The sequence below is a fragment of the Phalangium opilio genome, unplaced genomic scaffold (assembly GCF_054372755.1).
Source record: "Phalangium opilio isolate 3A_F unplaced genomic scaffold, DU_Popi_V2 ptg000217l_1, whole genome shotgun sequence".
Taxonomy (NCBI): Eukaryota; Metazoa; Arthropoda; class Arachnida; order Opiliones; family Phalangiidae; genus Phalangium; species Phalangium opilio.
This window is the reverse complement of record NW_028324218.1, coordinates 181,462-208,229: the sequence shown is the minus strand read 5'-3', so window position 1 is coordinate 208,229 and position 26,768 is coordinate 181,462. Positions and strand designations below refer to the sequence as shown.

The 26,768-nt window shown below is 37.3% G+C and overlaps 1 protein-coding gene and 1 long non-coding RNA gene across 2 annotated transcripts in view; one reads left to right on the top strand and one right to left on the bottom strand.

The window, feature by feature from the left end:
- LOC149615343 (uncharacterized) overlaps positions 1–26,768 on the top strand; it is a 40,459-nt gene that overhangs the window by 3,744 nt on the left and 9,947 nt on the right. The window lies entirely within an intron of this gene.
- Positions 1,286–22,752, bottom strand: LOC149615344 (uncharacterized). The gene is made up of 5 exons (XM_089856350.1): positions 22,589–22,752; positions 20,841–21,158; positions 20,361–20,640; positions 19,365–20,068; positions 1,286–2,005 (listed from the first exon to the last, which is right to left on the bottom strand). The coding sequence occupies exons 1-5, from the start codon at positions 22,686–22,688 to the stop codon at positions 1,842–1,844; spliced, it is 1,566 nt and encodes a 521-aa protein (XP_089712476.1). The 5' UTR covers positions 22,689–22,752; the 3' UTR covers positions 1,286–1,841.

The following is a 26,768-nucleotide window of genomic DNA, read 5'->3' as shown; positions in this document are numbered from 1 at the left end:
ACCTTTTAGGAAGTTTCGTTTTAAGTGGAAGAGAATTTCTATACTGGAATTTATCCATTAACGAATATTTCTTTTTATTTTTCGACCAAAAAATACGAATTACGATCTTTTATGATTTAGGCTTCATTAATTCACTCATTATTCAAGTCTCTAGAGAGATTAAGGTATTTTAATTGAAACGTAAGACGTTTTATGCATAAAGAAACGAAACATTCTAGAATTTCTAGGCGTCTTGAAGGATACGTCACGTGTCTAATGTCCGACTCCACGAAAATCCATTTCAAGCCACGTTTCTCTCTCTCAAAGATAACCAAGCGTTATCATTTATTTAAATGTCCTATCTTATGATAAATGTACTTTTCTAATATATATCCATAATATATTTTTACGTCTAAGCCTCGGTCGATTTTTTAAGCCCATCCCACACGGTGTTCAAGTAGATAAAGCCCGTTGCACACACACACACATCCCAGTAGAGAAATATAATATATAAAATCAGGGATAGATTTAATTTTAGAAGTAGGAATGGAGAACAGAGTAATATCTGGGCGCGCGCGTCAAAGTCCCGGACCCCCTTTTAACGGAACGGAGGCGGGAGGGTCATAGCGAGCGACAGAGGTAAAAAGGAATTACGTCACTATTTTTCACCGTCCACGTCAGCAACGTCATCAAAACGTATAGTAGGGTTTAAGTGAGCAGCCAATAAGATATAATTTAAACTTTTCGTTGCGTGTTGGTTGGTTGGAGGGAGGGGCTTATCTATACTGGGTGGGCTATGAGTCGGAATAACTGAAGTAAATACTAACCGTTCCGTTCTCCATTCCTACTTCTTAAATTAAATCTATCCCTGATAAAATTTATTTTTAGTTGATAAATTTGAAACTTAAAAATTAAAATTTCTTTACACGGACCAGTACTTGGTTACCATCACGAAAAATAAATTAAAAATTTATCTTGGGGGGGAAAAAATGGGATTTTTTTTTTTAAATAAACTATTGAATAGTCCCAATCCAGGAATTTCAGTTTGTTGCTATATTTGGAAATCCAATATATATATATATATATATATATATATATATATATATATATATATATATAGGAATATATAGAAGAAAGTTAAGGTTTTATTTTTCTTTACCCTGATTTTTAAACTTTTAAAAACTCAACGACAGTTTAACTTGGTAAAACTGAAAACCGCAGATCAAATAATAAATCCTTAATCTATAACAGTATCAAGATAGCCAGACGGTATACAGTTAGATTTCCGCATTCCAACAAAGACCTAAAATATTTCAATGGAAAATTCCACAGAAAAATAATAAAAGAAATAAAATTTTCTATCAAGTTTAAATTTTAAAAAAGGGTGTCCCCAAGTGTGGGTCCCTAAAAATATAATAAACGCGTGAAATATTCTAAAATCACGTCACGTCATCGAAATTAACTATTAATTAGAGTAAAATGCGGTTAGTTATATTGGACGTTACCTTAAAGTTAAGTTAATTTTGTGTTCATTTAAGTTAAATTAATTATGGAAAAAAGTAACTGACGTTAATCTTATTCTTAACCAAAGTTGGGTCTTTCTTAGTTATAAATCATAGCAAAGACCCCAACCTTGGTTATAATTTAATAGGTTAATTATAGAGAGCACCATGTTGTAATTTTCATAATCTTGAGGGGTCGAATAGTTGCCAAAAATAGTTGTAAAAACGCCCCTGAATATTTAGTATATTCCTTTAAGTTCTAAGCAACTATCCGACCAATTTGGGATTAAAACCAGGCATCATTCTTAAATCCGGAAGTTAACCCGGAAATGATAATTAAACGGAAGTGGTTACGTTACGTTACGTGGCTGTAACGGTTCCGTTTTGACGTAACTCCTCGGCTTTGGCGTTGAATTTCTTCATGAAATATGGTTCCAAAAGCCATAAAAATGATAGAAAAACGGCAACGGAACCTATAGCGTAGTATAAGTTGTCGTAAGTTCCATGAGAATCACGGAAAAAACCTGAAATAAAAAGAAAATAACAATTTAAACGGCTTTATAATTAAAACCGGTATTTTAATTAATATTTTCATTAAGCCTTGGTTGGTTTATGAATAATGAATATCAACAAACAAATATTAATTTTAAATCCTGTCAACGGAGAAATAATAATAATAATATCATAGATAAGACAGCGGTGTTGACGTAGGAAAATTGGTTTCGAAAACTCGATCAACCAATAGCGTTCGAGTATCGTTTGTAATTAGTACCGGGATACACTAGGAGGACCCCTCTACCGTCATGGAACTTCCAAATACTATAGGGGACTGGTAAACAGTACGCCTCGTGCTTACAAAAATATTTCACGAGAATTTTAAAACTAGGCACGTGCTGCAATTTAATTTTATCTTATTTCAAGGTCACGTGAAATTACTTTCAAAATGCACTGTTTAAAGCTAGGCGCATGCACGGCGGTAAGATGGGGGGGGGTAGTAAAGTAAAGTAATGTATTCCCAAGCTCACTGCTGAAAATATTTCTTTTTTTGCCGGTCCTCTTTAGAAATATAAAGTCAATGCTAGGATACAAGTACGACAAAAATATTGATTTTGTATATGTATATAAATATATATATAAGTACACAGATTTTCAGACGGCGAAAAGGCTTCTGTTTAGGCAAATTTATTCCCAGAAATTCACCAGCGACGTTGACGCCTTTCTGTAATATATTTAGCGCTTGCGTATTGCGTTATATTTAATATTTAGTGTAGTATGGTTTAAAGGCGCCAGATATTCAGCTCCTGGTTTTGAATCGAAATTCTCTAAGGGGTTATTTGACTGACTAATTTTGTTAATTTGGTTAAGATGCTGATTGCTTTGGATTGTCGTGCATTTCATTCCTGGAATCCCCCTTTTTTTCGGTTATATTTGATTTGTTATATTTGATGTTAGGATATGAGATTTACGTGGAATTCAACATAAGTTCATTTTACCAATTTATAACTCGTTTAATTTAAATGATGCGACAAAATGACTTTACGGTATGATAGTCCTAATTGTCCTCTATTAAATGGTACTAATTATTTGCGTCTATCTTAATTAGGGGCCGAGATATTAACGAATTTATTCAATAATAACTAAAAATAATTTGTATGCCCACCCCTATATGGTAGCTTCTCCCCAGACACGGGTGTTTTGAGGAACTCCAGACGCCGGTTTCGGAAATGAAAAAACTCGCACTAGACTTGACGGCACCTGTGGCCAATGGATTACAATATTCATTAGGTGCGAAAGTTATAAAAGAAGCCCGAGAAGTCCAAGATAAGGCGTTAAATGTCATGATATTGGGTGCTGCCTCTGCTGCTCTGGATGACCCATTTCTTGCAACCGATTGGCTGAATGAAGCACTGGACTTGACAGACGAGCCGATTAAAGTACTACATTGCACTCAGATAAAAGGGTCTGGCATCCCTCCTGTAAAATTGAGTCTCGAGAACGCCAACCAACGAAAATTGGTACTCAGGAAGGCTAAATCCTTGAAAGATAAGGAGGGCTATCGCACAATTTACATCCAGGCTGATCTGACCCGCAGGGCCCAATGGGAACGTAAAAAATACCGCGAGCGCCAAAAGGCGCGTCGAGGTGCACCACCGGCTGCAGAATAATGGTCCTTATGTCAACGGAAGAATAAGAGGCGCGTGGAGGAGAAAATGTAAAATTGAAGTAAAGACATAGCAAATGGGGCTACTGAATATGCAGGAAGGGGGGGCGACTTTGAGACGTATGGTGTGAGCTTTAAGAGCAAATGTACTATGATGATACTCATTTATTCTGCCTGACGAAACCTTCCTATGCGATGACGAAATACCGTTCAGGAGTCTCTTTAATGACCGCACTCCTCCTTACTCATCCCACCGCCATTAAGGCTAGATTAGAAGAATTTGCTGAAACTCAAGTTGAAACATTCGCCTGGCTCATGTGCGTCTTCCTCTAACTCATGTTGTACCGACAGTGCTCCCTATATTGCTACTTGCTAGTGCGCGGCGCCTCCTTTCACTCCGTTGGCAGAACAATAATAATAATAAAAAAAAATCATTGTATCATTACCATTGAACTATTTTCATACTGTATTTCATTTTGTATATAATCTGTTTAATTTTACCTTACAAATGTTCAACAAATTGTAACGGTCTGTACCAATTGCTTGCGAGCCAGTAGTGGCTCCTCCCTGTTTCAAAAGGGATCTCCTTATAGAGAGCAAATAAAGATTCATTCATTCATTCATTCACTGCGTGTAAAACATTTCTACAGGGGCTATGGGAAAATACATGCATCTCTTTACCCCTAAAAGCTGGCTTTCCTTTAACAACTAAAATAATTTTAAAACTAAACTAATTTCTTTATTAATTAAAATTAAATCCCTAGACTTAAAAATAAATAATGAATATTAATTAATTAATTTTCGTCTAGAACTTTAAACACTCCAGGGTTTGGGATAGCTGACAGAAGTAATTATATTTAATTAAACTTAATTAAGAAATGCGGCGGCAGTCGGGTATGCTAAGGGTCAAGGCCGTGAAGGAATGCGTTACTAACGCCAAATAGTCATTGGCTAGATATTTAACACGTCCTAGTAATTTTAAAATGGCCCGTAACAACAGCTAGACGTTATGTAATCCTTAATTCACCCTAGATTAAACCGACTTTTAGCGAAATTACGTTTCACAGAACAAGCCTAATTAGGTCCCTTAATTAGTGCAAATAGATCGTAACTGTAAATTTAATTTATTTTTAACTAAATAATAATATTTCAAAAAATTATTTAATTTTAATTGAATTTTAAAATGCTTGATATCAGGATTATTTTAAAATATGTTAACTCTAATTTTTTAATTGATTTTAAACGAGGAATAGAACAAGCCTAATTAGGTCCTGAATTAATGCAAATATGTCGTAACTGTAAATTTAATTAATTTTTAACTAAATAATAATATTTTAAAAAATGATTTAATTTTAATTTTAAAATACGTGTTTTAAGTATAGCTATGCTTTTATCATCAAGATTATTTTAAAATATGTTAACTCTGATTTTTTAATTTGTTTTAAACCAGGAATACATACAGCTACTAGGAATATGTATCTATTAAAATACGTGTTTAAGTATAATTATACTTTATCATCAGGATTATTTTAAAATATCTTAAGTTCTTAACTTTGATTTTTTTAATTGGTATTAAACCAGGAATACATACAGCCACTAGGAATCTATTTAAATAATTTTATTATATACTTGGGTCGCAAAAGAAAAGAAATGAAATGAAAAGAAAAAAATATGGGCCGCTTCTCTTTTTAAACTACAAAGTCCATGGCCTCCCAAATAATTTATTTACTATCTTGTCGTTTAAAAATGGCGAAAAGTTATTATACCGAGCCAATTTCACCCGGGCTATCTTCTCTAAACCAATTTCAATTTCATCAAGGCCATAAACTACGTCGTCGGTCGGGCCCACACGCTCCGCTCGCAAACACACGAAAAGCCCCCCAAAAAATCAAACAATTTAACCAAATTTCTCTGGGGCCCATTTTTGATGATGCTTATATATACAGAATGGCTTAGTTATTCGAATTCAACCGTTGATTTTAGATAACACTAGACATGCATAGAATAAAACGAGTGCTTTTGAACATACAGGGTGTTCATTACAAAAAGGGGGATGCCATAGGTGGTTCTATGGGAAATCAATGTATCAATCTAGAGTTCGAAAATGTATTTAACATCTATACTTCTATGACCACCCATAAGATTTTGTTTGACCCCCCTAAGGGACATGTACTGACCACCCCCTAACACAAGTTAAAGTTATGATGAACATTGCAGGGAGTGTTTTACGGATGCCCCCTTTAATTCAACAGAAGAAACACCCTGTATACGTCACTCTGTATCGGTGATATATAATCTTTTTCTTGGTGAAAGGTGCATGGTATAGACGTATATATATATACGAAAAGGGTCGCCCAAGGCTTAGAAAGAAAAATGTAATAATTCTGTAATATCATCGCGTTTGGTTTTGTCCCTTAGCGACGCAGCCTCTCTCTCTCTCTCTCTCTCTCTCTCTCCCCCTCTCTCTCTCAAGCCAAAAGTAAAAGCTGCAGTTTGAGAGAACTGAGGAGGTCCTAAATTATCCCTCCTCTAGCTTTTCAGACCCTTTAATATAACTGCAGGCAAAACATCGTAACTACCATTTTAGTCAAATCAAGCAAGTTCGCCTTAGCAGACGATTTATGAAAATTTTTAAAATTCTTGTTTGGCAGCACACGGTATTTATCATTTTGAATGTTATGTTAGTTCAGTATTAAAAAGTCTTAATTGGTTCAAAACAATTAATTCACCGTATACGCGATGTACACCGTTGTTTTAAGTCGTCTGCTCTGTCGTCTGAACAGGGATATGAGCCTATACCGACGCCACCCAAAGCGAAATTAACGAGGGTACCGATGGGAACACTAATCTGAATGGACCCAATATCATACGACATAAACTTAACTTTACTAGACTCTAATACTTTGGACTTTCGTTCACCTTTCCATGCATGTGCCTTTTGATTTCACAGACACTAATTCACATGAAAAAAAAAAACAGAAACAAAACGCATTTTCTTGGAGTTAAGATACTTTCGCAATAAAGGGGGTAGTCCATAAAAGCCAGCAAGTCGAAAGGCGCTTTACGGTAGAAAATTCCTATCATATTTTTCGGCTATTTGCTAGTGGTCCACCCTCTCCTCCTCCTTCCTAGCCTTCCACTTCTTCCTTCCCAAGTTAGAAGCTTAAGCCTTGTATCGAAAATCGCGTGGCGTGTCCTGTCGCGCTGCTGCCGCTGCTTGCTCTATGCCAAGAGAAGAAGGGAAAGAAGGGGAGATATTTTTACCTGGAGCTGGCGTTTTTAGTCGGCGATAATAGCTTTTGGGCATCGCGTTGCATTCAAGCTGAAAACAAAGCCCTTCCAAAGACACCGCCTACCATACCGTACCATACCGTACTGTACCATACGTTACGCAATCGATACTATTCTACCTATCATAAGTAAATAATAAGATCAACTAAGTTAAACGGCTATCATACTATTATATAAATAATAACATCTAATTTATTTTAAATTTAGTAAAGTATTTATTTAAGATTAATGTTTGTTAGTTAATATAACGTTTTTGAATTTTTTAAGTATTTATTTAAAATTTAGTGGGTTTTCTCCTAGCCTTTAGTGGGTTTCCTCCTAACATTTAGAGGGTTTCCTCCATGCATTTAGTTGGCTTCCTCCTAACATTTAGTTTCTTTCCTAATAAAATTTAGTGGGTTTCCTCCTAACATTTAGTTTCCTAATAAAATTTAGTGGGTTTCCTCCTAACATTTAGTGGGTTTCCTCCTGAAATTTAGTGGTTTTTTCCTTCTATCGTTTAGTTTCTTCCCTAATGAAATTTAGTGGGTTCCCTCCTAACATTTAGTAGGTTTCCTTCTATCATTTCTATCATTTAGTTTCTTCCCTAATGAAATTTAGTGGGTTCCCTCCTAACATTTAGTAGGTTTCCTCCCAAATTTTAGTGGTTTTCCTCCAAATATGTACAATTTAGTACTTTCCCCCTACAATTTAGTGCTTTTCCCCCTACACCCTGAAGAAATTCAATGTCAACCTTATCTTTAAAACATATTTCTAGTTAAATATCCTTGTCCATATTTTCTATATTCTTAACATTTACCGCAAACAATAGAAGATAGGTGAAAAACCACTATATTTTAGTAAAATAATACTACCCCTTCAAATAGCCAAGTAATTCCTTTTTTCACTCGCCACTATAGCGGGTCTTTTATTCAGTTCAGAATGGGGGTAAAAGCTATATACTAAAAAGGTGGATTTTTTAGCCATATCGTAGTATACGATAGGCTCTTAGTTTGACCCGAGCCGTAGTAGTAGTAGTGGCCGGGGTTGTCGCTTCGTTATCGTCAGATTTTAGCTTAAAAGGAACTTTATATTACCACAACCCACCCATAGGGGTTACTGGGCTCGGTTAGAGATTTAATTATAATTAAAATTTTTTCAGGTCAGACCCGGGAATCGAACCCGGGTCTCTGGCGCCATGGGCAGATATTCTACCAACTGAACCATAGAGAGTTGATAGAAACCTCGAGTTTTTTATTATTTATTCTTATCTCTAAAATGTCGGGTTGATGTGGGGTGGGGTACCTCTTAATCTGTGGGGTCGGAAACTTTTCAATTTTTATCTGTGGGGTCGGATACTTATGAATTTGTATGTTTGGGGGTTTTATAATTATTTTCTTTTTATGTATGTGCTAATTAAATAGATAACGATTTTCCCCGTTTGCTACCGCGCTCCTCACGTGTTTCGTTCTCGTTCGGTAGCCATCGTCAACTATGTTATGTTTGACTGGAACGTTTTGGCGGTTAATTCAAATGTGGGTTTAGATAGAGCTAACATAGTGTTAAATGAGCGTTATGCGTTTGATCATTTTGGCATTGCTAAAGGTAATTCGAGGGGATAATCACTAAAATGCGTAATCACTATAACTAAACTATCTCTTTCAAAAGTTTCTGGGCATAAGTCCTTGTTAGAAATTTATAAGATGCGATAAGTGTGCATCGGCATAAGTCTATGTTGTAAACTCATCGAGGGGATTATCACTAAAAACTATCTGTTCTTCGATTCGCCGGAATATTAGAATTACAGTAAATTTATACGGTTATAATTTAATCACTGTTTAGAGTAGGGAATCGAGGGGCTATTCACTTTGATTTTATGCACGGAAAATCATTTAAGCATTGAAAAAGATAGCGCTAGTCACTCATTAGGGTAAGTTATAGAGGGGTTATCCACTCATTAGGGTAGGGTATAGAGGGGCTATTCACTCGTACGATATGGCTACTATTACGAGCCCTTGGGCCGTCTTGTTTTCTTCTCTTTCAATCTTTTTTTCTTTTTATTATATTCGTTCTGTATCCCTTTATGTCGGAATTTTTTTTTATCTTTGTTGATGGGCTTGGAAGCAAGGCTTACAAAGCGTAAAATAGAATGCCCGAGTGCGGATTTTTGGGGCGTAGCAACTAGCCAAGTCTGTCTAGCTCGTAAAATTAGCGCAGGTACTCGCAACCCCAACCCCAACCCACAAAAAAACTCGCTAATAATATCTCATTTGGATAATGAATATTTTTCACGTGAAAATATACCCGAGTTTATTTTATTTATAAAGCTCACGTGAAATTAATTTTTTAAAATCTCGTGCGATAAATATATCATTTTTAAAATCTCGTGCGATTAAATTTAACATTTTTAAAATCTCGTGCGATTAAATTTGTCATTTTTAAAATCTCGTGCGATTAAATTTAACATTTTTAAAATCTCGTGCGATTAAATTTGTCATTTTTAAAATCTCGTGCGATAAATTTAACATTTTTAAAATCTCGTGCCATTATTTTAACATTTTTAAAATCTCGTGCCATAAATTTATCATTTTTAAAATCTCGTGCGAATAAATTTATCATTTTTAAAATCTCGTACCATTATTTTAACATTTTTAAAATCTCGTGCGATTAAATTTAACATTTTTAAAATCTCGTGCGATTAAATTTAACATTTTTAAAATCTCGTGCGATTAAATTAACATTTTTAAAATCTCGTGCGATTAAATTAAAAATTTTAAAATTATTTAAATATTATATTATATTATAATATTAAAATAATAATAGGGTAATGGCATAAAGCAGCCTTTGTCTTTATTAGACTCTATGGGAATATAATAATGCGTGCCATTACGAAAAATACTAAATACAAGGGTTTCATAAAGCTGTCCCAAAAGCAGCTCCAGTTTCTGCCCAAGAATCTTCCCAAAATTAACGCTCCGATGGTCAACGCTCAACTCAAGCGTGTTTACTGAATTAGAAACGATACTGTACAAGGCGCCTAATGATTACATTAGGCCCTACTTTCACTCTATTACATGTATTTCAACGGACACGTTATCTTTAGACTTAACTCTTCTTTTTTTTTTAACATTTTCTCACGTTACTTTAGTCATTAACCCAGAAAATTTCGGTACGGTATTAATTAAAGCGTAATTAATTTAATTAAGTTAAAAACCGCTATTCAGCTCTATATTATGTTAAGATTATTCATTTATTCTTAAGTTAATTAGAGTTTGTGGCTAACTTTCTTTAATTAAAAAGTATCGATGCGTATATTGGAAATTCGATTTTAGGTTTTGGACTAATTAACCTACAGACACTAATTAAATATAATAAATATTAATATATATCTTACTCTGAAACCTTATAACTAAAATACCCTTATAATTGAGCCCTTAACCAATACTAGAGACTTAGTAAGAGCTAGTTCAAGATTGAACGACAAGCGAGAATTGAAGTCCTACATTCGGTGGTTAATTTTGCAGGACCTACTTCCATCTAGGCACTCCTATTTAGTCAGCATTACTAAGCCCAAATTTGACAGCAGTACCACCTCACTCACCAACCAGGCCTCCCTGGCTTTACCTCCTCTCGAATCTATGAACTCACTCACTTCAAATTCATTACAAGCCTTTCAGTTTCTAAGTTACCAGATATTAATAAAACAAACTTATAGAAGGAACATAACATATCTGTAGAATAATTTTATGTTAAGTTATAATTTTAGTTGGCCAAAAAATGAATATGATTTTTTTGTATATGATATCGACATTAGCTTTTTATGCTTCCCTTTTAACGATATATAAAGAAGCTGTAAATGCAATAAATTAACCACACTCTAGTAACAACCTCGAATGTAACATTTGTTTGACGCGCTAATAAAGCAAACTCTTTTAATTTAAACCACGACTTTAAGATTATTATATGGTGCCGAAAACCCGGGAGATAATTTGAGAGTATCGGAGACGAAGTTAAAAGTTTAAATACACGATTTAGAGTTTAAATTACGCGAAAAGTATTCGGGATGGCGGACAAATTAGAAAAGTTACGGAGAAAACGCGGTAACGTGAAAGCGCAAGCGACGCAAGTCATGAAGGCAATAGAGTCGGAGTTGATGGCTACAGTTACTGACACCGAGCATTTGTCAGTACTTATCCGACAGCTGAGCAAAAAGGAAGAAATCCTGCTGAAGCTCAACGACGAAGTATTCAACGAAATTACTGATGTTAAAGAATTAGACAAGGAGGATCAATTAACGGGAGATTATCACGATGCACTAACCGAATGGGCAGAGAAGGCTACTTATCGTATATCTCAAATGGGAGCCGGAGGTCAGACAGCAGCAAGCAATACGCCAACGGGGTCAGTAAACTCTTTAAATCTGGGAGGAAATATAAATCAAGGTCAAGCAACAGTGAAATTACCCAAATACGTAATCAAGAATTTCAAGGGAGACATTACTCTTTGGAGGACATTTTGGAGCCAGTACAGCAATGCAGTACACGATAACCCTGACATGCCAAAGGTAGCCAAGTTTACCTACCTAAAATCATATCTGGAAGGTTTAGCAGCACAAGCGATCGCAGGATTGGCGGTCACGGACGAAAATTACGATGAAGCCATCGATATTTTGGTGAAAAGATTTGGGAATACGGAGGCAATCACACACACGCACATCAGGAAGTTGATGAGCATACCTGAAGTCAAACGGTCTACGGATACAACAGGTCTACGGGAACTCCACGATGCATGCGAAGTAGAAGTACGGAGCCTCAAGGCGTTGAACCTTGATACAGACGACTACAGCAAATTCCTCTGTCCAGTAATTCTTGGAAGACTGCCTCATGAATTATCATTGGAGTTCACACGCACAACTAAACAAGAAGATTGGAAGGTCTCAGAATTATTGCAGTTTCTTTGTCAAGAAGTCCGAAGTCGAGAACGTATGTCTGCCATAAATTCAGTGGAACCGTCTAGCGCAAGTGGAAGTCGGACATCGGAGGATCGAGAAATTACAAGGCAACATTACAACGGAGCAAAGAACTACGGTAATACGTCACGGAAAAGACCGGTATCAGCCTCAGCATTGGGGGTCGGAGCAGAACCAGTCACTTGCGTATTCTGCAAGACCGCAGATCACGAGTCAGAAGGTTGCCAATCTCTATCAGTCAAGGAAAAACGGGATGTCATCCACAGAGAAGGACGATGTTTCCTCTGCACAAAGCCTTACCATAACGCTCGAGTCTGTAGAAGTCGAAATAAACTTTCATGTAAACACTACGGGAGGAAACACCATTCAGCCTTATGCGAATCAGAGTCGAAGACACTGGTACAAGGGAAGACTATGGAAGACAAGGAACATACCAAAAAGGATCAAGGAACTTCAGCAATATTAACAGCTACAGCCATCACGCCAAGTCCTAGTGGGAAGACTATATTACTACAAACGGCACAAGTACACGTTTCTAATGGCGGAAGTAGCACCAAACGAGTCCGTTGCATAATGGATAGCGGATCCCATCGAACGTTCATATGTGAAGATCTTTCGAGAGAACTTGAACTACATGAAATTGGATACGAAAATCTGGATATCTTCGCCTTCAATAATGCAAACCCGGAGAGAGTACGACAACGAAGAGTGAAGGTTATTTTGGAAAATCCTATGGTACTTGGTAAGAAGATAGAAATAGAAGCCCTAGAAACTAAGAGCATCTGTAGTGCCATGATATCGGTTCCTGGAGAGGAAGTTACTAAAACGTTACGCCAGAGAGGATTGCAAATAGCAGACGATCAACAAGACCCGGAAGCTGTAAAGGGGCCTCCAGGAATCCTTCTTGGTTCTGACTACTATTGGACGGTGGTGATTGGGAAAACCGTGAGATTGGGAGCTTCTCTCGTTGCACTAGAAACCAAATTCGGCTGGGCTCTACAAGGACCAACTAACGTATCTTCACTATCCATTGGAGTAAACATGATTGCCACAAACACAAATCCAGACATGGAGAAGGAAATAGCGGAGACGATAAAGGCATTCTGGAGTCTTGATTCTATGGGGATTACGGAGAACCAAGGAAGGTCGGCGACAGATCAAGAAACGCTTGAAGAATTCCGGAAGTCAATCACCTACAAGGATAACCGTTACGAAGTAGCGCTGCCATGGACAGAAGATAAACACGCACTCGGATCAAATTACAACTTGGCAAGATGTCGCACTGAAAACCTAAGAAAGAGGTTTTGCAAGGATCCTTTTTTGTTTGCCCAGTTCCGAGAGGTCATTCAAGAGCAAGAGAGACTTGGGATCATAGAAGAAGTTCCAGAGTTAGAAGAAGATTATGGAAACCCTAAGTACTACTTACCTTACCATGGAGTCTTCCGATCGCAAGCCACAACAACAAAACTCCGAATTGTCAACGATGCCTCAAGTCACGAAAATGGAGTACCGTCATTGAACGATTGTTTAAGACAAGGTCCGAACTTAAACCCTGAAGTCTTGGATGTCCTAATTCGCTTCCGGACACATACGATTGCCTTTACATCAGACATCGAGAAGGCGTTTCTACAGATATCACTAAAGCCTGCCGATCGAGACTGCGTACGCTTTCTTTGGTGCAACGATCCCAATCCGACTGAAAAACTGAAGACCTACAGAATCACAAGAGTACCCTTTGGGGTTAAGTCCAGTCCTTTCCTGCTATCGGCCACAATTGGATATCACCTTGATCAGCATAAGGAGGAGCATGAAGATATCTGCGCACGTCTACGAAGAGATATCTACGTTGATGATTTTGTGTCTGGAGGCGACGGAAGAGCTCAGGTGGAGACCATCTACCATGATTCAAATGCAATACTCAAGTCAGCCGGAATGAAGCTAAGAAAATGGAGGACTAACGACATGGAGCTCCAAACTCAATGGAATCACGAGCAAGACATTCATGACGATAGCAAACGAATCCAATGCAAAGACACCATTTCTCATGAAAAGGTTCTTGGCCTGATCTGGAACTCTGAAACTGACAGCTGGGTCTTCGACTTGACAAGCCTCTTGCCATACCTTGCGAACTGCACAACGACCAAACGGAGTGTACTTCAAGCTGTCGCACGGATATTCGATCCCATTGGATTTCTAACGCCTTTCATAATTACCGTAAAAATGCTCTTTCAACTAATATGGGAGCTTGGATTAAACTGGGATGATGCCTTACCCGAAGCCTTGGCCAATCAATTCGAACAATGGCGAGACGAGTTACCAAGCCTGAATCTGATTTCAATTTCACGTCATTATTTCGGAGGTCACCCAGAGACTGAATTGGATAAAGTAGATCTGCACATCTTCTGCGACGCTAGCGAGAAGGCCTATGCCACCGTAGCATATGTCCGTTATACCACCACAGAAGGGAAAATTGGAGTATCTCTGGTGGCTTCCAAATCAAAGGTCGCACCCCTAAAACGACTAACACTTCCACGACTGGAATTGATTTGTGCAATCCTGGCGGCACGATTGGTCACTTACCTCAAACCGAATTTCCTAAAGAAACTCAATGACATCAGATTATGGACAGACTCTTCTATTGCGTTGCACTGGATCAAGGGTTCTGCCGTGCAGTGGAAACCATTCATCTCAAATAGAGTGACGGAAGTGCAATCGCTTACGGAACCAAGAATGTGGGGCCACGTTAGAGGAAGGGAAAATCCCGCTGACCTTCCAACACGAGGAGCGAATATTGATACCTTGGCAAGCAGCAGTATTTGGTGGCATGGACCGGATTGGCTCAGACAAGAAGAAAAATTATGGCCGAAGCCGACTGTTGAAACTCCTTGCAACATCACAATCAAGACAGAAAAACGAACGAAATACCAGGACGTAGCACAAGGATCCTGTATCGTATCGCCAAGAGAAACCCTACTAGATCTAAAAACGTGTAGCTCCTACCGAAGGATTTTAAGGATATCAGCATGGGTCTGGAGATTCGTTACAAACTGTCGAAAGGCGAAAACTGACAGAATTCAAGGAGCTCTCTCGGCCGAGGAACTCAACAAAGCGGAGATGACCTGGGTACAACAAGCCCAAAGCGAAGACTTCGGCAAGGAAATTCAGCTGCTGAAGAATGGACAATCACTACAAGAGAACTCTAAAATACGTGACCTCAATCCACTACTAGACGAAAATGGACTTATATGCGTAGGAGGAAGGTTGGACAAAGGGGCATTTACGTATCGAGAAAAACATCCCTGGGTGTTGTCAAAGGATAATCACTTAACGAAGTTATTAGTGATGCATTATCATGAACGGAACGGACACGCGGGACTCAGTTTAACTATCTCGGACATCAGAGAACGATTTTGGATACCTCGTGGACGCCAGGAAGTCAAATCAATAATTAAGAGATGTGTTTTCTGTAAACAATTCAACGTCCAGGCAGGCCAAATGCAAGCAGCACCACTTCCAGCCGACAGGATAACCGAGACTCCACCATTTGAAACCTCTGGCGTTGATTTCGCCGGACCTTTATACGTTCGAAACGGAAAGAAACTGGAGAAGACATACATCACCCTTTTCACCTGTGCTGTTACAAGGGCCCTACATCTAGAGCTGGTCACCAACCTTTCCACGGAGAAGTTTCTACTTGCGTTCAGTAGATTCATAGCAAGACGCGGTATACCCAAAATTATGTACTCCGATAATGCACGTACTTTCAAGCGAGCTGACCGAGATGTCCAGGAATTATGGCAAAAACTAAGAAGCCCGGAAGTGAAGGAGTTCAGTGGCAACAAGGGTATTACTTGGAAATACATAACAGAAAGAGCGGCATGGCACGGAGGCTTCTGGGAACGTTTAGTACGCACAACGAAAGGCTGCTTGAAAAGAATCCTGGGGCGAGCCACTTTGGGATACGAAGAGCTGGAGACAACACTCATGGAAGTAGAGGCGATCGTCAATTCCAGGCCTATTTCCTTCGTATATAACGAGCCTGGTGAACCATCTCCCTTGACCCCTGGACACTTTCTCATTGGACAGAGACTCATGGCCTTACCCTCCAGAACGTTCCCGATCTCAGAGCCGATTCCTACTACTAGACAACACTTGATGAAAAGACTGCGTTATCGCCAAAATCTCCTCGACCGCTATTGGGCAAGATGGAAATCGGAGTATTTGTTCGAACTTCGCTCAGCGCACCATGTGAACCAGCCAAAGAGGGAAACTATCCTAAAGATCGGAGACGTAGTCCTCGTACATGAGGACAAAACCCCAAGACTATCCTGGAAAATGGGAGTAATCGAAGAAACATTCAAGGGGAGAGACAACAACATTCGATCATGTATGGTTAGAGTAAATGGTGGTCAAGCCTGCGTCGCCCTCTTCAACTACTCTATCCCTTGGAGATAAATTAGTCATATGTAAATAACAAAAATAGTTAGAATATGGATGAGCTTCACTCATCGGCGGGCAGTGTAGAATAATTTTATGTTAAGTTATAATTTTAGTTGGCCAAAAAATGAATATGATTTTTTTGTATATGATATCGACATTAGCTTTTTATGCTTCCCTTTTAACGATATATAAAGAAGCTGTAAATGCAATAAATTAACCACACTCTAGTAACAACCTCGAATGTAACATTTGTTTGACGCGCTAATAAAGCAAACTCTTTTAATTTAAACCACGACTTTAAGATTATTATATGAAATTTTAGTTGGCCAAAAAATGAATATGATTTTTTTGTATATGATATCGACATTAGCTTTTTATGCTTCCCTTTTAACGATATATAAAGAAGCTGTAAATGCAATAAATTAACCACACTCTAGTAACAACCTCGAATGTAACATTTGTTTGACGCGCTAATAAAGCAAACTCTTTTAATTTAAACCACGACTTTAAGATTATTATATGAAATTTTAGTTGGCCAAAAAATGAATATGATTTTTTTGTATATGATATCGACATTAGCTTTTTATGCTTCCCTTTTAACGATATATAAAGAAGCTGTAAATGCAATAAATTAACCACACTCTAGTAACAACCTCGAATGTAACATTTGTTTGACGCGCTAATAAAGCAAACTCTTTTAATTTAAACCACGACTTTAAGATTATTATAGTTTGCTTTATTAGCGCGTCAAACAAATGTTACATTCGAGGTTGTTACTAGAGTGTGGTTAATTTATTGCATTTACAGCTTCTTTATATATCGTTAAAAGGGAAGCATAAAAAGCTAATGTCGATATCATATACAAAAAAATCATATTCATTTTTTGGCCAACTACAATTATAACTTAACATAAAATTATTCTACAATATCACTTATAAACTTATGATATTATTAACATACCCTAAACCACCACCAACGTCTTTATGAATGCCCCCTAAATTTTATTTGAGAGGTGGGGCTCTAACCCCATTTTGCCCCATCCCCCCATCTCATCTTTTTAACGGTAGAAAGAGTAACGTGATGCTTTTAAAGATAAAAAGAGTGAAGGTAAGAGTAAAGAAAAAAAAGGTAAATCTTTGAGAATCAAAGTCCCTGGAATGTAATAGACACGCTTGAGAAACTTTTAAAGATGCCTGCTTTCCCCCCTTTACCCCTTCCCTCTTGGGTAAACAATAAATAAACAAAATTGAGAAGAAAGCACCGTGATTTTTTCGACCGAGAAATATTGAAGATTTCTTTAGAAAAATAAATAAAAAAACAAATTTTAAATTTCTAGGGTTTTTTTTTAAAAAGAAAATGTTTCAGAAAAGATCCCTTACAGGGGTTTTCGATCATGGGTTATTTCCCATAGCCCCTGTAGAAATGTTTATCACGTTTTCCACCAGTGTTTGCGGGGAAAGTAGCAATATAGGGGTAAAGATTAAAATGAATACTGATTTGATTTAAATTAACTTAAAAATTATTTTAATTTTAATTTTGTTTAATACATATTAAATCAAAATTTAGTTTTATATATTTTTTATGTATTAAATGGAATGCATACAGATAATTGGAATAATTTTTGTCCCCCTATCTTCCATGGTAATTTCTATGAATTCGGCTTTTGTGGGTAACTCTTTTAATAAAATCCGCCTAGATACTTTGAGTGAGATTAGCTACATAATTATTCCAATTAGTTGTATGTATGCTGCTATGTGGAGTTGGGTTGGGTTAGGTTTAAATTAAATACTTAGAACTTTATTATATAGAATCATCTTTAAATTAAGAAATATATGAAAGGCTGATTTGAACTAAGTTTCTTAACCCCGAAAGGCTGATTTGACCTAATTTTCTTAACCTCGAATGTCTGATTTGACCTAATTTTCTTAACGTCGAAAGGCTGATTTCTCCTAAACTTCAATACGCCTACGCTGTGCAAAACGCCAAAGAAAAAAAAGAATGCCATTAATCGTTTGCCATCAACTCAAGCGAAAATTCTCGTCAAAGACCCTTCTACCGCGTACGGATCTACTTTCCTTACTAGATTTATCAATAGAAATCATTCCGCCTTAGCCTTTAACTCAATCCTAGCTCAAGAAGATCATTTTCAACCTAACCTAAAGCGAAAAACAATTCAAATTGCTGCGGCGGATACGTTTCAACTCGAGTTTATACTACAGTCAAAGGCTAGTCGTAATACTTTCTAAATCACCATATAAAGAACATTAGGAACAACCTTCATCCTTCGATAGACACTAATAGTAAAAAAATATCCTATAAGGAAAACCATTTTTCACAGTAAGAGGTTAATGCAGACCAAGGCCTAACCAATACCGAGGCTTAGTTGAAAAATACTTGCTTCGGGTCAATGTATAATTGGTCAGGGTCAGTCTATCCGAATCCTTTGGATTGACCGCGATATTTTTCTTTTCATTTCCAAACTAGGGTCCCCAATGTAATATCTTATAATTTAAGAGGACCACAGGTTGGATGTGGTATTGATTTATACAGCGTTTTGGCTTTTGGGGAGGTCGAATTATTGCGCTCATTTTGGGAATGCAGTGAAGTAAAAGCTGGGAAACGTTTCAATGTTTAGATTAGGGTTTAGCTTTCATCGTATAGAATATTGCAGATGGGACGATATCTTATCGGACCTTTTCTACTTGAGTTGGTCTCTCAAATTGTCCGAACTAAGAGATATACGACTTCATTTCTCAGGCAGGGCAAGGATATATATAAAAAATAGGTCTAATTACGTCATAAAGATAAGATAAGTAGCAAAAAAAAACCCCCATCGAAAATTAAGCTCTCACCGCGAACCAAGGCCTAACCCGAGAATTAGTGATGGTTTTTCTATTAATTACATACAGAAAACCCTGGTGCCAAGAAGCAACGTGCTGCCTCTAGCGGTGCTTATTGGCGTGGGAGAAATAACCCAAGAAGACGGTCCCTGGCCCCTGTAGACTTATCTATAATCCTTACTATAAATAAATTTTCCACTTACCAACTAAGAACGGTCGAATGAGGCTAACGATTCCATTGACAAAACAACCGAGTCCTAAGGCCATTGGCACGTGATCGGGTTTCATATATTCCGCGAATAAGACGGCGAATAGTATCATGTTGCTTCCAACGGCCACGCCTATCACGACGGAAGCGGCCAATTGAAAAGCGTAGGCCCAACACGATGGAATCACCATTAAAGTTAACCCTAATGTCAAGGACATGAACATGACAAAGTTCTTTCGTCGCACGTAACCCTTATCGGTCACCCAGCCAAGTCCTAAGCGTCCGATAATGTCCCCCATTGAGAAGGAACTAAATATAAAGATGGCGTCTTTTTCGTCTATTCCGTTGTCCACCGCCGAGTCTATGATGACCATTATGTAGGTGATATAGCCGAAGAGGAAAGCTGACCAACAGCCGGTGATTAAATAGAATATTGGGTGTCTTAGAATGTTTTTAACCACGGTAATTGTTGAGGTTGTTGTTTGTATTGGTGGCGCGGCAATGGCGATACTGTCCATACTCGAGACCATGGCTAAGGACGGTTGGTTATACAGTCTAAACGGTGGCATTAAGTCACTGGGGGACTCTTTGGGAATGTTGATAACGATCTTCGTTCTGATTGGTTCGCTTTCGTCACTCGTGGCCAATGATAATAAAGATTCGGTTGGGTCCATAGTTGCGAAACCGTTACTTTTGTACCTAATGAATAATAAGGAATACATAAAGCTACAAGGAATCATTGTGCCCCGTATTAATTTCTAAGCGGCGGGTTTCTGGGCGGGGCTTGATAAATTACTATCCTAATTCTGATGACGTATTTCTAACTGTCGTTTCATTGGTAGGGTAGCGAGTTCCTAGGCACGCGTAAGGTTCAACACGCAGCGAGATACATAATGATTAGTCTAGCTAGCTCCTCCCACAAAGCCCGCACAGATACGTTAAGTGAAAATGGAGGCCCAACACAATGATTCGTATCAGCTTAATTACTTACCTAGCCGAGTCTAATTGAATCATACTGGAATGATGATGACTTCGCCACGATTCCCTACTGGACGACCACCGATCGCTATCATCCAATCGGGATGATCGATCAGGTGATTTATTATAACTATCAGTGTACGATTCTCTTCTGCTATCTTCGTTAAAATTAAAATCCATTTGATGCAAATATCTGTACTGATTCAGTAAGATCTTTTTGCTATTGTCCTCTTCAACGCAACTGTCCGAGTTCAAAAACAATGATTCCTTCGTCTTGGAGTTATGATGGTTTTCTATCAGGAAAGTAATTGTCCAGTTTACCCATCCATAAGTAACAATAGAACAAAAGTATGACAGCTCCTTGCAATTAATTGCCACGCCCATAAAGGACAAAGGTCATCCAGAGAGAGAGGGAGGGAGGGAGGGAGAGAGAGAGAGAGAGAGAAAGAAATAGATTCTGTCATACTTTTTAACACTAGTTAACATGTATTACTCATGATATCATGATGATTATGGATATGATTTTGTTGGTGGTTGTTGACTGCGGGACTCTTGGGTTTTTCCTTGAGTAACCATGGGGGTGTCCGTATCAGGGCGCCCCCTATGCAACCGTGTAATAGAATGCCAGCGATGATAAGAAACGTTCCTCGTAGACCGTAGGTTTCGACGCAATATTCGATTATGGGTGGGTAGACGAATGTGGCGATTGTGGCCCCGGAAAAGGCAACTCCTTGGGCGGTGGTACGGTACTTAAGGAAGTATTGGTTGACTGTTACTGGTACTTGAAGCATTACAAGTCCCGCTCCTAAACCTGAGTACGAAGAAATTACCACCAAAAAAATGGAAAGATTGGGTTTATTTTTTAAGGAAAATTTAGTATTTTTTCATATATTATTCTCTGATAGTGGTTTTCCTCCTGTACTACAGTGGTTTTCCTCCTGTACGACAGTGGTTTTCCTCCTGTACTAAGGGGTTTTACTCCTATATTACAGTGATTTCCCCCCTAAACTTTGAACTGATTAGTTTAGTATACAAAATATGTACGTTATTTTTATTATTAGATATTTCCAAAATTTAATTTTAATAATAATAGTAGTATAGAAGGAAAACCACTATATTACAGTAGTAAAATACTACGGTGGCCTCAAATCACTAAAGTCGCGATAGATTCGTGTCCGAGTACCTTTTTCTTTAAATATTTTAGGTTTGGAGCGAAAGAACATCGCATTGCATGCCGGGAAGAGATTTTTCTAAAGAAAACGACAAGGATTTTTCTTGGTTTTCTTATAGAACACACACATACGACAGATGTCGACGTTATATTTCTTTACGCGCCCTAACAATATCACTTGACCCTACTACCAATGGTAAAGCGGCTCTTAGTAAACCTTTGACTGTTATGTCAAGTCATAAAGACATCGGGAGGGTCAGAAGGAAAAATATAAATTTTTACTAAAAGTTGTGGGCAAAAATTTCTTTATATTGGAGATTGTAAGACAAATATTTTCAACTTAAAGGGACACTGAAACCCCTATGGAAACCGGGATTATTTCTTTGTCCGTACAAAGATTGGAATTTAAGTATTTCAAGGTCATTTTTTTCATAGATTAAAGCTAGGCGCGATAGAGTTTCATTTCGAAAAAATATTTCGACGTTTCATTAGACCTTTAGATTCAGGGGTCAAAGTCGCGGTCGCCCCCTTTAACAAATTGCCCCCAAAAATCTTCAAGAGGCAATTTTGAAACTAGAGACATTCTTAGCGGGGGCGAAGGGAGGCCTCTAAAGGCCCATTCAGATAGACATCCAAAATCACAAATAGCGCGCCAAGAATCCTAAACCGTTTCTTAAATATCGTCTGCTAATGCGTATATAGCTCACTAGATCACGCGTCAGTTAGGGCATGATCAAGTGAGCTATGGAAAAAGAGGCTGATGCCATCTTTAGACACTTCTCGATGTAATTTGTTGAAAATTTTCAAAGTAAACCTAAAGAATCTTTATCTTTTACGTCATTGTTGAGACGTGTCTAATTACGCGAGAAAATCGATTTCACAAACGTCAACGTCTGAATGGGGCTTTTAAACAGATTTCAAAGCTAACGTTACGTTAGGCTTAACGTGGGAGAGTATACATCTAGGTCCAGATGTTACGAGGAAAATTTGGGGCGTTTGATATTAATTTTGGCTATGACAACGTCATAAAGATATTGTGAATTATGTATTTGTTTTAAAAAAACTTTTACCTTGCACGACTCCAAAAGCTACAGTTACGAAGGTAACGTTAGGAGCTACGTAACATATAGAAGCTCCAAAGGCGGCCATTGTGGTACCCGCTATGACCATACGTCTTGTACCAAATTTAGTATTCAAAAATCCTGCCAAAGGTCCTGAAAATATAAATAAATATATTTAATTAAACTATATGTTTCTTAAGTTTAACTACATGCGCTTCAGGAACAGGTTTGCCAGTAATTTGTTTGCATGGAATTTATGATCTGATTCGAACTGAACTACTAGCTAAATTCAGTCTGTTGTAGATGTAGATAGTGGTTAAATTGCATACGTCACAGTACACGGGCAACACTTGTATTTGCACGCTGTCTTTATTGCGACAAATAAAACTTTAGAAGATTAGACGAAAAATAGGCCTAAAGCCGCATTAAGCCTTTGCTAATTTATTTGCCCAGGGATCTTTCGGGGTAAAGACAGATCGTTTTTAAGCCTTGGCGAAAATGGCACAGTCAGTGTCCGGTCTTTAACTTCCGGTTACGGGGACGAATCATTTCAGATTGTACCTCTTCCCTCCCTCCCCTAATAAGCGATTTGCTGACGATAGAGCCAACTTCCGGTTTCAGCTTGAGCTACCGTATTTGCACCGCTTGCTTAGTGTCCCTGGAAAGGAAATTGAATTTTTTTCTTCTTATTTTGCGCTTCTCGAGCCTTTTTTAGGTGAATTTCGTACTTAAGCTATGCCATAAGTAAAGTAATTATACTGTAAGTTCCATACTCCGTGTGTGCCATGTTTTACTATTAAATTACACGGGGTTTACTACTAACGGGTGTCCTACTAAAATACAGGGGTTTTTCTACTAAAATGAGCTGTTTTCCTACTAAATTACATTTGGTTTCCCACTAAATTACAGGGGGGGTTTCCTTCTAAAATAAGCTGTTTTCCCACTAAATTACATTTGGTTTCCCTCTAAATTACAGGGGGGGTTTCCTTCTAAAATAAGCTGTTTTCCCACTAAATTACAGGGGTTTCCTCAATAAATTACAGGGGTTTTCCTCAATAAATTACAGGGGTTTTCCTTACTAAATTACAGGGGTTTTCCTCACTAAATTACAGGGGGTTTTCCTCACTAAATTACAGGGGGTTTTCCTACTAAATTACAGGAGGTTTTCCTACTAAATTACAGGGAATTTTCCTACTAAAATGAGCTCTTTTCCTACTAAATTACATTTGGTTTCCCACTAAATTACAGGGGGTTTCCTTCTAAAATAAGCTGTTTTTCCACTAAATTACAGGGGCTTCCTCACTAAATTACAGGGGGTTTTCCTACTAAATTACAGGGGGTTTTCCTGCTAAATTACAGGGGGTTTTCCTACTAAATTACAGGGGGTTTTCCTACTAAATTACAGGGGTTTCCCCCACTAAATTACAGGGGTTTCCCCCACTAAATTACAGGGGTTTCCCCCCACTAAATTACAGGGGATTTTCCTACTAAAATACAGGGATTTCCTTGCTAAAGTACAGGGATTTTTCCATGCTAAAGGACGGGGGTTTTCCCACTAAAGTATAGCTCGATCCCTACCATCTCCTTTGTTTGAGCTCGAATAACCAAGTCACTCTATCAAAAGTCGATTAAGAATTCAGACAACGTTTTCGTGGGAGCCATAGGCCAGGCCAAAGTACGAAGGCGTTGTGAAAAATGGTTATAAAAAGTGCACGCTTAATTAGCTAACCTCGGCCTCCTTATCGTTGACCTCTTTAAAACGGTCTTGTAATTAAAAGGTCACTGTTAACATCTTTAAGATGATGAAGAGAGTTGCTTCATCCGTTGCCAATGAATTTATCACGCTTTCAAGTTAACTTAGTAAATCGCGTTTAATACCATTAAGAGTGTCAATTTAACTATGATACAAGCTGAGGTGTTGGATATTAGTCTTTTAAAAACCCATAGATATATTTGAATATAAAAATATATCTTAAAGTATTCGACCCCTTTAATTTTGAAAAAAAATGCACGTGCAGATATATTTTTCCGCGCGAGATAATGTCCCGCCTCTAATTTATATAATAGACTATGAAATTATTAGAACAATTAAAGGTAGATTAAAAATTAGCTCTCAAGGTTAATTGAAATCGCCCATACAAGCAGAAGACGATAACAAAGTAATTTCAAAGGCGTTAAGATCGAATTATATTAAATCAAATTTGAGTATTTTCTTTATAGACCTAGTAATTATGAAATATTTTAATGTTAAATTTTGGCTTAGGGCTATAATGAAAAACAGTTATTATAATGTCATTATACAATTATTTTAATGAAAACGAATTAATTCCAAGGTTTTTTATCTATTAATCTAAAATGCTAATTCATCGGTATATGAAAAAGCACTTTTTTTTCTTGTTGTTTTTAATATTACGAAACAACTATTAAATTCCGTTATTCGACACACCCACCGGATGTGTTAAAGATAGGTCATATTGTGACCTTTTAATCCACTTTCTATCAGCTCTCTCTTTTTTGAAAACCAAAATGAAGTATATAAGTATTTGAGTCCTCAATGGTGACATTAACACTGAGTGCATTTGGGATATTTTCTAGCAGTTCTGTAAATTGTTAAAGACACACATATTTCAAATATAAATAAATAAATAAAAGTTGTCGAAGTTACTTTGGTCTGACAATCAATAAGAGAAAAGGGTTAAAAAAATGTCAAAGTCAGTTTGTTCCCTGGGATTGTTTGTTTCCTCGTGCAGCATGTCATGAAATATTTGACAAGAGTCAAATTGTTATTGTCAACTGTAGAATCTAGGGAGAACTTAGCACTGATTTATTTAAATGTTATTCTGTCCATATTTATTCAGTGGTCACTCAATGCGAGTTTGACCAACATCGTAAACAATTCAGTTCATAGCCTAGTAGGTCCTGGTTCTTATATTATGAACTAAACTGATTTAATTATGTATTTAAAATATCTCTTGAAAGCTAATTGAAGTTTAATTAATTTAATTTAAAAAAAATAAAATAGTAAGAATAAAAAATTAAAAAAAATCATTTTAAAAATCTAGAAGAAAAATTTAAAAATTAACAGATTCTTAAAAGCTATTTAAATTTAATTACGTAATACGAGAGGAACTATAGTCTATGCTAATTACAATCAACTAATTAATATTTTATTAAAGTCAAATTTTAAATATATTCAATTATCTAAATTCAATTCAATTCAATACAATTCAATGTTTCTAAAACTAATTTACACTTTAAATTAAAAATTCTTAAAATTAAAATTAAGAGTATGACAACAATGCGAACCTGGATTATTTTAATTCCATTAAAGATAGAAACTTAATTTTAAACAAACTATAGGAATTTAAGCTTTTGATGCGTGTATTTTGCATGGGACGGACACTAGTTGGCTATTCAATTCGCAAAGCTAAGATTACAAGCAGCTAGCTTCTCGAGAAATTCATTCAACCGAAAATTTTCAAAGATAAAGTCAAAGGAGATTCCAAGTAGCTCTTTCATAAAAGACAGACAGGACAATAAGTTCGGGTGTGCCCAAAAAAGGTGTTGGGCACTTCCCCCTAAGCACTATAATATATTTCAAGTTTACATTGTTGAAACAAACTATATTTCTTTTAGAAGTATCCGACACCTCTGATGAATGTACTCTATTGAAAATTGAAAAGATCAGTATGTTCTCTCTCTAAGACAAAAGGACGGTCCTTTTAAAACAAGTCGTTTCCTCTCAAGATTTAAAGAAGCTAGTCTCCGCCCACTTTATGCTTAACAATACGGAAATAAAGCTATAACCGGAAGTAAAATATAATCAAGAAGTGATATCTAGTTTACTAGGGAGCAGCTAAGATGCCTCCTAAGTATTCGCGCGCGCCATAGTCCTGCAGCTAACCCCCTTTCAAAATACAAGGGGGGACGTAAAAAGAGGCCCCGGGCTATTTCGCCTCCTCTCCTCAGTCGGAAAATATGACTGTAATTTTTTTCCTCTCATTCGCGTCGCGCTGACGTGCACGAGTTTTCAAGAACCAATCAGATGCTGGCTGGTTGTAATTTAGAGGCGGCGGGGATTAACTCCGGACACGTCTACGTAACGTTTGGACTGGAGATAAAGAGCTGGAAATGTGCAGGCGAATTTATACCTTCTCCCTAGTAAAGTAGATATCACTTCTTGATATAA